The sequence below is a fragment of the Cervus elaphus genome, chromosome 25 (assembly GCF_910594005.1).
Source record: "Cervus elaphus chromosome 25, mCerEla1.1, whole genome shotgun sequence".
NCBI classification, from domain to species: domain Eukaryota; kingdom Metazoa; phylum Chordata; class Mammalia; order Artiodactyla; family Cervidae; genus Cervus; species Cervus elaphus.
In genome coordinates this window covers 39,315,307-39,327,482 of record NC_057839.1, presented here as the reverse complement: position 1 = coordinate 39,327,482, position 12,176 = coordinate 39,315,307, and the positions used below count along the sequence as shown (strand labels likewise).

Sequence of the window (12,176 nt, the reverse complement as noted above, 5' to 3'; positions counted from 1 at the left end):
GTAGTAGCAACTGAAATAATTTGTTTGTTGGTTATTTCTTACATCTATATCCATTCATTTTTCTCAATCGAGGTTGACCAAGATGTTGTCATTACCAATTCTTATGAAACAGCCATGCGAACAGCCCAAAACTTCCTTTCCATCTTCCTTAAAAAGTGAGTAAAATTAACATAATCTGATTTTTATTTTCCCCGTGGAGAGTAGTTCATTTCTTCTATGTAAAAGATAATCGAACGTCCTTCCATAATCTAAACCCTGACTATATCTCCCTGACTCCTGATATCCTTATCTTTAAAATGAGGCAGTTGGCATATTACAAAATCTGAAGTTTTAGATTTTATGAACTTTCTTGTGTGTTGAACTCTAGAAGCTGAAGTACAAGGGTGAAATTCTTTAATTTTTCATTGAATTTTCAGACATTCTGATTGAATAGGAAAGTTTAGGGATAGAGGTTTACTTAGTTTTCATAAGAATTTTTAGTAATCTCATAGAAAAACAGTGGTCATTATTTAAAATGTATTATTCTTGCCAGAAAGTAATGTTAATATTAGTCAGTAAATGAATTTCCTGTAGTAGGGGGGGAAAAGGAAGTTTGAGAAGTAGTTTCATTTTAAACCATATTTTATCTAATGTGCTCCGTTACACTTTGTTTAGATATACAAGTCAAGAAACTTCGTTAACAAAATTTCAGTCATATTAGTGAACATGTCACCTGAACTCACAACTTTTTCATTATTTATCTTTGAACAGATGTGGTAGTAAGCAAGGTGAAGAAGATTACAGACCACTATTTGAAAATTTTGTTCAAGACCTTCTTTCAACAGTCAATAAGCCTGAATGGCCAGCTGCTGAACTACTCCTTAGTTTGTTAGGGAGACTGTTGGTAAGAGTATAGCATTTAAAGATTATTAGATTACTAGAAGACAACATAATGAGGATGTACTCTGATTCACAGATGATGAATTCTTTAAAAATGTGTAAGGAAATACGACCATTGCATCTCTATTTTTGCATGTGCATTACTGTACACGATACTGTCGGTACCTTGTATAAAATTTTGAAATGTTGTGACTTTTGGTGCTTTCATTTCATTACATAAGATAACAGTGCTTTAAAAAACCTTTTTTTTGTTCGAAAGTATAATTAGTTAAAAGCATCTCAACACAGAGTCATAAGTTATTGTAGTTAATTCATTTCAAAGCATGAAACTGATTAATATGAACTCTGTCATCTTTAAGAGTACTTCTAAAAACATGACACATTTTAGTCCTCATGTGATACCGTACTAGGGAAATAAATACAAGGAAATGCTATTGTGATTTTTATTTTTAAACTACATTTGGACTTGTGTAGTTGTTACAGAGCTTTGGGGGCCTTACTTTCTGTCAGTTGGAAAATGTATTAATACTATTCTGAAACCAAGATATTTTTTATAGACTTTGAAATTCCAGCCTAAGCAATTCTTAGTCGGTTATAATCCCATTTTATACAGAAGAGCCTACATTTAAAGAAAGTGACTGTGTTCTTAGTTATAATTTTTTTTTTCTTTTTAATGAAAATGTTAAAATTCTGGAAACTCAAAAGGCAATTAATGGGAGTTCCGTGGTGGCCTAGTGGTTAGTATTCTGGGTTTTTACTGCCATGGCCCAGGTTTAGTCAATGGTCAGGGAACTGAGATCCTCCAAGCTGCAGGGTGCGGCCAAAAAAAAAACCAAAAAATTTTTAAAGGGTAATTACTTTGTGGGATAATATGACAGGGGAAAAAATGTTTAAATTTCAAGTAAAACAGCATAGATATGGAATTTATATAAAAAATATTTTAAGTTGATTAAAATTCTTTTTCATATGCAGGTTCATCAGTTCAGTAACAAGTCCACAGAGATGGCTTTAAGAGTGGCATCTCTTGATTACCTTGGAACTGTTGCTGCACGACTGAGGAAAGATGCTGTTACAAGCAAAATGGATCAAGGGTCCATAGAACGTATTTTAAAGCAGGTATTGAGATAAAGAATTTACATTATGGGGATAAGCAATAAATAGTTAAGAACTTTTTAAGGTATTCTTATGTTAGTGTTGCATTTCATTCTTGTAGATTCGGAATAAAATCATCTGAAAGTGCCACAGAGAAAATATATACCTTAGGGTGAATTCTGTATAACAGGAACTTTCAAATGATTTATATAATCCTTAGTTAAGTTTTTTTTGTGTATGTGAACTTCTGTTATGAATGTGTGATACTAGTTTCTGTTTGGTTTAACAATACTTTTATTTTAAACTGTGGGGGAGGTGATAGTAATACTAAGATAACTTAAGAAAATTGATAGGTAAATGATATGTGTGTGCTTAGTCACTCAGTCGTATCCAACTCTTTGTGACCCCATGGACTGTAGCCCGCCTGGCTGCTCTGTCCATGGGGATTCTCCAGGCACGAATACTGGAGTGGGTTGCTATGCCCCCCTCCAGGGGATCTTCCTAAGCCAGGGATCAAAGCCAGGTTTCCCACATTGCAGGTGGATTCTTTACCGTCTCAGCCACCAAGTAGCCCAAATGATCTGTAATCCTACCATGTAAAGCTTTTTTCATTTTCTTTATACTCTTTTTTTATTTTTTAGTGTCCATAACCATATCCATGCTGGCCATGATAAATGCCTCTAACTTACAGAAGAGATTTAAGAATAGCACAAAAAGCTCCCACAAATCTTTCATTCAAATTCCGTTAGTGGTTAGCATTTGCTTTATCATTCTCTGTTAGAATATACATACACATGTGTCTGTATATTCGTTTTTATTTTCTCTTGAACCATTTTGAGCAGACAGGATGTCACCATTACCCTAGAATTTCAAAATATGATTCCCTGGACAAGCAGCACCGACTTTTATATCACCTAGGAATTTGTTAGAACTGCAGATTCTCAGGACTCTCCCTAGAACTACTGAATCAGGTATACACAACTATATTTAAAATGGATAACAAACAAAGTCCCACTGTGTACTACAGAAACCTCTGCTCAGTGTTATGTGGCAGCCTATATGGAAGGGTAGTTTGGGCAAAATGGATACATTTATATGTAGGCTGAGTCCTTTTACTGTCTCCCTGACCCTGTCACAACATTGTTAATCAGCTATACACCAATATAAAATAGAAAATTTTAAAAAGAAAAATCAATACCCCAGATGCAACTAAATAAAAACCATTCTGAATATATCCATTTCACTGTACTCTCAGAACATAGGTTATTCTCATCTTTGTTTTCTGCTTAGATGTAGTCTAAACCATATATTTGGCATTTCACACAGGTAAATCCAGAGTATAAGCTATAGACATGAATGTCAACTCAGAGTTAATTTCCTGCTCTGTATTGTTCTTGAAAGGGCCTCCCTGGTAGCTCAGTGGTAAAAAATCTGCCTACCCAATGCAGGAGCCACAGGTTCGATCTCAAGGTCTAGAAGTTCCCCTGGAGAAAGAAATGGCAACTCACTCCAGTATTCTTGCCTGGAAAATCCCACGGACAAAGGAACCTGACAGGCTACATTCATGGGGTCTCAAAAGAGTTGGACACGACTTAGCAACTAAACAACATTGTTCTTGACAGGACCTAAAGACTCAGTCTCTTTCTGCTTCCAGATCAAATGAACAGCTCAAATACACCTACTGTATATTTGATCTGCATGACATAAAGTATTTTGTATTAATTACAAATAAAAATATTTCCCTTTCAGAATGTTCTTTTTAAATAATATCTCAAAGAAACCCATAACACATAATAATACAGGTAACAGTTTCCATTTACTAGATTAGAAGTTTGGAGTTGTCTCTTACCAAATAGAAAACCAGTGTTAGGAGGTTCCTACCTCTGGAGATTTACATACACATTTTTCTAATAATTATTATGTCAGCTACCTATGAGCTTCTTTATAAAAAGTTAACATGTAATTCGTAAAAGTAACCTGAACTATCAGTATATAATGTCTTTCAAAAAACAGTATTCCTCTGTTTCTTTTAGTTAACTATACCTATACATTTTTTGTCATTTATAAAATTTTTCCTTCAGATTTTTGTTTGTAAGTAGATGATTTATTAAAATATATTTGTAATATCTTTGTGTTATGACCTGATTTGTTTTGTAGGTTTCTGGAGGGGAAGATGAAATACAGCAATTGCAAAAAGCATTGCTTGATTACTTGGATGAAAACACGGAGACTGATCCTTCACTGGTGGTAGGATTCTACTCCTTATTTTGTAATGTTCACATGTTTATTTCAAATTTGGTCTGAGAGAAAATTGAGAATGTCATGAAGAGGAGAGTAATATTGGAATATTAATTTTTGAAATAGAAATATGTGGTAGTCGAATTCAGATACAGATATTGTTGTTTCCTAATATTATGTGACTTGGGTAATCCAAAATCTTTCCATGTTTTATCTTTCAGACAAAGATCCTTGACTCAGGTAGTATATGAGATAATCTATTAGCATATAAAAAGTGAATTTTTATAAAATGATTAGAATTTTATATGTATATTTTAAATATAATCCTTAATTCTGGGGTTTTTTTTTTTAGTATATTATATATCCAAAATATTAGTAAAATAAGCTTGTATGTAAAATTTATACACTATATTGGGGCACTTTTAATTTTTTTTTAATTGGTGGGATATGCATCTACAGAAGTGGAGAATTAAAACTAAAAATAAAGAGGTTGGAGATAGCTGAAACTATTCAGCCAACTACTACAGATTTTCAGTCTTTGTGGAAAGGAACAGACTACAATGGTGTATGTCAAATATTTCTCAATAAAGTGGAGGGGAAAAAACCCAGGAACAGATTATACATGCACCTTTTTTTTTTTTTTTTTTTTAATTTTTTTTATTTTTTATTTCTTTTATTTTTTATTAGTTGGAGGCTAATTACTTCACAACATTTCATTGGGTTTTGTCATACATTGATATGAATCAGCCATAGAGTTACACGTATTCCCCATCCCGATCCCCCCTCCCACTTCCCTCTCCACCCGATTCCTCTGGGTCTTCCCAGTGCACCAGGCCCGAGCACTTGTCTCATGCATCCCACCTGGGCTGGTGATCTGTTTCACCATAGATAATATACATGCTGTTCTTTGGAAACATCCCACCCTCACCTTCTCCCACAGAGTTCAAAAGTCTGTTCTGTACTTCTGTGTCTCTTTTTCTGTTTTGCATATAGGGTTATATACATGCACCTTAATGTTAATATAGTTCAATAATAATTGGCTGTATATTTCTTGAAGAAGTAAGGTAAAATTTTGAAAGTAACTATAGTTTTCTACCTTCAGCGTTTTACTCATGTGTTCTAAACTTTTCTTTTTTAAAGTAAACCTTGATAATTATGTTTCTGATTGTGAACACTTTGTCAGTAGGTTGGAAATTTTGTTACTAATTTCATCAAACTCAAGTCTTAAAATTTCTTTCCAGTTTTCTCGTAAATTCTATATAGCCCAGTGGTTCCGTGATACAACACTGGAAACAGAAAAAGCAATGAAATCACAAAAAGATGAAGAATCATCTGAAGGATCACATCATGCAAAGGAAGTTGAGACAACTGGTCAAATTATGCATCGAGCTGAAAACCGGAAGAAGTTTCTTAGAAGCATTATCAAAACCACACCTTCTCAGTTCAGCACATTAAAGTAAGATCCAAAAAGAAAAGATCCAATGTTTTCATTTGTCTCTTTGATATCTATTTACTTACTTTACAAAAAAATTAAAGTAATTACAATTTAATGACCTTTCGTTGCAGAATGAACTCTGATACTGTGGACTATGATGATGCTTGTTTGATTGTTCGATACTTGGCCTCTATGAGGCCGTTTGCCCAGAGCTTTGATATTTATTTGACACAGGTAAACTGGACCAGAATTCCTTATACAGTGATACTGATTTTTCTAATTCTGGAAGACTTGTGTGTGATGTCTGTTCATTGTTGAGAACAGATATTTTTTAAAAATCATGAAAATAACATTTGTTTCTTTGTTCCATATTTGTTAAAATATGTTTGTTCTGCATGCCTTTTACCTGTTGATTCTTGTTTTACAGATAAGTGGATATGTATCTGTATGGTACAGGTAGAGTGATGGTATAGTTAGAGTGATTGATGTTATAAAAATAAATTATTCAGTTACCAAAATTACTATTTAAATGATACTAAATATCCTTGTTTAAAGTTACACATAGAAAGTTTTCAGTGGGGCTGCAGTTTCTTGCAAATGAAGCATAGCAATAAAAAACAGGTTTAATTGAGAATGACAGAAGAAAGGAAAGGCCATAAAGTATAGAATGCCGTACCTTAATGTTCTAAGTTAAAACTTTGGATCAGTATGATAACAGATCTTTTTACTTACGTATATAAAAATTGAAGGAAAGTAAATTCTATATTTATTTTTTTTGCATGTTTTCTTTCTTTGTTTTGTTAAAAAGTTATATGTTCTAAAATTGAAGAAAATGTTAATATTTGCTTGGCAGATCCTTCGAGTTCTTGGTGAAAATGCAATTGCCGTTCGAACAAAAGCCATGAAGTGTTTATCTGAGGTTGTTGCTGTAGACCCCAGTATTCTAGCAAGGGTAAAGAGGAATACAAATTATTCTTTTTATGTGACTTTTATATTGAAATTAAAATATTAGCTCTACTTAGTATAAGTTATATTTTCTTTATTTTTATTTAGCTGGATATGCAGCGAGGAGTTCATGGACGATTAATGGATAACTCCACTAGTGTCAGAGAAGCAGCAGTGGAATTACTAGGTCGATTTGTCCTTTGTCGACCTCAGCTTGCTGAGCAGTATTATGATATGCTGATTGAAAGAATATTGGTATGCTTGTTTTGTCACTTTTATTATAATTTATGAATATAATTTTGCCTTCCCAATATCACTTTTTTAAAATGTTAAAGTAGAAAAGTAGATATCAATTCTCTATTTATCTTACCTAATATATAAACTGTAGCAACTTTCTAAAGAAGAACATATTTCAAGAGGAGGCCTGCTTAATATTGTAAAGCACATCTTTGGTAAAAATTGGATTCCTTTTACCAGTTACTATTAGCTTTTGATTATGCTGGTATATGAAGAGTAAATGATAGGAGCTACATGACATAATTAAGTATTTTGGACAGGGTTCCAGAGTAATTATAAATATATATGTATATAAACTGGAGGAATTATTTCAGTAAGAGCTATATATAGAACTTTGGTGCCTGACAATATTTTTGGTTATTATGTGTATTTGCATATTTCCTTAAAGCTGAATTATGAAAGACTCAGATACCTGCAAGCTAAATAAAGTCATTTGAGTTTTAAGAGCAAACATAACAAATGCTATTCTAAGATATTCTTTTCTTCTATGGCATTGAATTCTGTGGCCCTGAAGTATTTCCTTGGAAATGAAAGGAAACATTGGCATTACAAAATACCTGTTGAAATTCCATACCACCCACTGCAGGGATATTGACTTCTTCTATAACGCAACAGAGATTCATTAGGTACAGGATTTCGGTATTCCTAAACTGACAAGAATTTATCACCTTTAGCCCAGTATTAAAATACTGTGGGACTGAGAGTTACAGATAATTTCATCTCCAACTAGCATAAAGTCTTGGTGGAAACAAAGAATTTTAAGGACAAAGTAGAAGAATTTTTTCACTTTTATTGTCTTACTCTTTTAAAGAGTGAAGGACAAACAACAGGATTTTCAGGTATAATGAACTCTGACAGCATCTACGTTACCAATATATCCTAAAATATTTTCGTGATTGCTAAACTTGGAGATAATTTTGCACAATGGGTGTTCAGTACTTTTTATTTAAAGATGATTTAGTTACGAAAATCTGTTAAGTTAAAAATAGCACAGTTAACACCCATGTATCCGCCACAATATTTCTTCTCTATTTCAGTTAGAGTAATCTCTAACTCTTTCTTACATATAGCCACCATGACATTGAGGGATTTAAAAAGGCAAGCCAGTCTTGTTATTTTTTCATGGTTTTGTTTCCTTTAATCTGTTTCTTTTTTCCTTATATTTGCTATAAATTATCAAAGAGTGATACTGGTTTGACAGATTTTTTAAACATTTTTGTTAAATATACTTCATATGCTGTTTAAGTGCCAAACACTGTCCTCAAAGTTTCATGTTTGTTACTCCATTTAATTTTGGCAAGCTTATACGCTCCTCTTGTGTTCAGTGCTACTTAATATTTTCCATATATTGGATATTACATTTTAAAAGCAAAGACAGCATAATAAAATAATTCATATTTATAATAAGATTAATATAAATATGTTTAAAAAGAAAACATATGGATCGTGTTTATCATGTTCATAAATGTATGTGTACTGTTTGTTGGTATTTTCTAATTTTATTTTATCAAATTTCATATACCTTGGCACCTCAGTTTTTCTGACATTTAGAATATCTTTCTGTTCCTAGGATACTGGTATCAGTGTCAGAAAAAGGGTGATAAAGATTCTAAGAGACATCTGTATTGAACAACCAACATTTCCAAAAATTACAGAAATGTGTGTAAAAATGATTCGCAGGGTAAATGATGAAGAGGGCATTAAGGTAAGATAAAAACGTTGACTACTTTAAAAATTTATTTTTCATTAATGTTTTACATGTGTGTGCATGCTCAGTCACTTCAGTTGTGTCCAGCTCTTTGCAACCGTATGGACTGTAGCCCACCAGGCTCCTCTGTAGTCCATGGGATTCTCCAGGCAAGAATACTGGAGTGGGTTGCCATGACCTCCTCCGGGGGAATCTTCCCAACCTGGGGATCGAATCCAAGTCTCCTGTGTCTCCTGCTGTGCAGGCGGATTCTTTACCGCTGAGCCACCAGGAAAGCCCAAGTAATTTAAATGTTTGCTTTATATATATAAGTTTTGTTAATTATATATATATAAACTATACAAGTAAATCAATATTATATACTATAAATTGAAGAAAAGGACATGTTTAGGTATTTTTATTTCTGGGTCCTGCATTAGTTAATAAAATCTGATCTAATCAAACCAATTTGGCAATTGTAATATTTCATATCATCATAGAGATTACATTGTATATAGGAAATTTATTTCAAATTAAATTGATTTTCAAATGGTATGTCCTTGGCTTTCTAAATTAGTAAATACTTTGTTGAAGGTTAGAGTTCATTAGTGAATCTTATGTATATGTGATTGTCCCTATATTTCTTTTTTGGGTTTTGATTTTATTTTGTTTTGTAACAACTTCTACCAAAGCAGCAAAAGTATTTTTTAGTTTGATCAAAAGCATTTGAGTGCATTATATCCAGAAATTCTGTACTAGACATAGTATTGTGTTAAGGCGCTTCAGTCATGTCTGACTCTTTGTGACCCTATGGACTGTAGCCCTCCAGGCTCCTCTGTCCATGGGATTCTTCAGGTAAGAATACTGGAGTGGGTTGCCATGCTCTCCTTCAGGGGATCTTCCTGACCCAGGGATCGAACCTGCGTCTTTCTTACATCTCCTGCATTGGCATATTATTAACCCATTTAAAATCTTTGCCAAACTGAAAAAAAATTATAATTTTTATAAATTAATTGGTGATCTTTTTGAAACTGAAGATGTCATACTAGAAATTTCAGGAGATATATATATATATATATACACACACACACACACACACACACTTTTGCTTTGGGCATTAATGAGGATTTGGGATTGAGAATTTTGCCACATTTGTCGTACTTATTAGTTTGAAATTTTTCTTTCTTCTAGAAATTAGTAAATGAAACATTCCAAAAACTTTGGTTTACTCCAACTCCACACAATGACAAAGAAGCAATGACAAGGAAGATTTTAAATATCACTGATGTGGTAAGAAAGGACTGGAACAAGGGTGGTTCCTGTAGGTGCAAACCTCATTGAGGCCTGCCTTGTCTTGTAAAGGGAGAGACAATGGCAAGATATTTGGTTACCCTCTAATACTTCCCTTATTCTGTATTTCTGGAGATAACTCAAGGGATGCAAATAAGATGAGAGTGGTATTTCTACCTACCCCCACTTTTTTTGGCATTCATTGTCTTAAGCACTGATACTAAAATTCTCCAGACTCTTCCAGTGATTGAAAAGTGAAAGGGAAATGAGAAGTAGATAAAAAGATACAATAACCCATGAATAGCAACCTGAAATAAGACCGTGATTTCTACTTTTTCCAGAATACATGAATTAAAATTAGTTTCATTATGTTTAATTATACACGTAAACTATAATTTTTTTTGACCCAGAATGCTTTTCATGTTTTGAACTTAAGAATTTTTATGTTATGGATTACATGATCTTCTCTGTTTTACTGATGTCTTTAAATCTTCTACCCAGAAGGAAAAGAAGAAGCAAACATTTGCATTTTTATTGTTTTAGACCTTACAGATTTCCTGATAGTGTGTGATTCAATACACTATTCAGAATGTAATACCATTTTAAATTTTAATACATTAAGTGAATATCTTGAATGGCTTCTAATATACTTTTGGAATAAAATTCTTTAACATGGTGGATTATTGGCTGACTGAAAAAAATAGTTTATCTGAAAATAATTTTTTTTTTAGTTCTAATCATTTAATCCACAATCACTTCTTTTTTTTTAAATTTTTCTTTCCTTATTTTGCTTTTTAATTTATTTTTTATTGAAGGATAATTGCTTTACAGAATTTTATTGTTTTCAGTCCAACCTCAACATGAATCTGCCATAGGTATACATATATCCCCTCCCTTTTGAACCTCCCTCCCATCTCCCACCGCATCCCACCCCTCTACATTGAAACAGAGCCCCCTGTTTGAGTTTCCTGAGTCACACAGCAAATTCCCGTTGGCTCTCTATTTTACATATGGTAATGTAAGTTTCCATGTTACTCTTTGCATACATCTCACCCTCTCCTCCCCTCTCCTTATGTCCATAAGTATGAAAATAATTTTTTAAATTTAGAACTTTGAACGTTTTTATTCTTGAGACTATAGCATAGCAAAAGTATGTTTTAATGTAAATTTCTAATTTTGATAGTTGCACCATATTTTTCCCCTTAGGTTGCAGCATGCAGAGATACTGGATATGACTGGTTTGAGCAGCTTCTTCAAAATGTGAGTGTTTGTAGACTTCATGATTTGAAAGAAATTTTTCAGTTTTTTTTTAAGTGTTTACTTTGTGTGAGGGAAAATTTATTTCAATGTATTAGGGTGAATGTTTTGTTTAATACCCCTATCTAATCAGTTGTTCAGTTGCTTACTACAAGTAAGTTTTCTGAATAACTGATATTAATATTCTCTCTTCTCATCCTTCTAGATAATTTTTAATCCCTTTAATCTAGGTGATAGATATGAGATCTATAAATAGGTATATAGATTGCATTAAATATATGTTTACATTATTTGACATGTTTTAAAATATATAGAATGTCCTATAGTAGTATACGATTAAACCACAATTAGTGTTCTTTAAAAATTTTATACATGGAACTATTTAGCTCCTTACGAATTTTTTTATTTAAGGATTTTCAAATAGAAGTACTCATTACCCAGCTTCAAAAGTTGTTAGCATTTTCCTAATATTCTATTTATCTCTTTCCCACACCCATCTATTTTTTTTATTTAATTTTCTTTGGCTGTAACACTTTTATAGAAAATCCCATACTTTTATATCATTTCACCCATAAATACTTTAATATCTATCTCTAACAGAGATGACTTTTTAAAAAAACACAAACCAGAGTATCTTTGTCATCTGTATCAAAATAACTATTAATAAAATTATTTCCTAACATGTAATAGTTATTAAGTGTTCACATTTCCCTGATTGTCTCAAAAATGTGTTTTTTATAGTTGAATTGCAGTTGCTTTGGTTGACATGACCCTTAAGTCTTAGTCTACAAAAGTCAACTTTCACTGTTCCTTTTCTCATGCCACTTACATGTTTTCCTGTAGAGTGTCCCATATTCTAGATTTCATAGATCTCTTCTTTCTGGTGTCATTTTAGTGTTTCTATGTTCACCATTTTTTTCTGTAAGCTCTTAAGTTAGATCTAGAGGTTTACTGATATTGAAGTTCAGTTTGCAGAATACAGACAAGAATACTTCACAAGTGATGCTAAATATTGTTGCCTCACATCAAAAGGCACATAATGTTTGGTTGTCCCAT

At 32.6% G+C, this 12,176-nt stretch overlaps 1 protein-coding gene across 3 annotated transcripts in view; it reads left to right on the top strand.

Annotated features, from left to right (window-relative positions):
* The window catches only part of NIPBL (NIPBL cohesin loading factor), a 193,118-nt gene that overhangs the window by 145,228 nt on the left and 35,714 nt on the right, over positions 1–12,176 (top strand). For all 3 annotated transcript variants that reach the window (XM_043887683.1, XM_043887681.1, XM_043887682.1), the window contains 11 exons: positions 73–155; positions 751–883; positions 1,852–1,995; positions 4,129–4,218; positions 5,451–5,665; positions 5,776–5,878; positions 6,498–6,596; positions 6,698–6,844; positions 8,457–8,591; positions 9,765–9,863; positions 11,070–11,123. In XM_043887683.1, the coding sequence (XP_043743618.1) occupies positions 73–155; positions 751–883; positions 1,852–1,995; positions 4,129–4,218; positions 5,451–5,665; positions 5,776–5,878; positions 6,498–6,596; positions 6,698–6,844; positions 8,457–8,591; positions 9,765–9,863; positions 11,070–11,123 (1,302 nt within the window). The remainder of the gene's footprint in view (positions 1–72; positions 156–750; positions 884–1,851; positions 1,996–4,128; positions 4,219–5,450; positions 5,666–5,775; positions 5,879–6,497; positions 6,597–6,697; positions 6,845–8,456; positions 8,592–9,764; positions 9,864–11,069; positions 11,124–12,176) is intronic.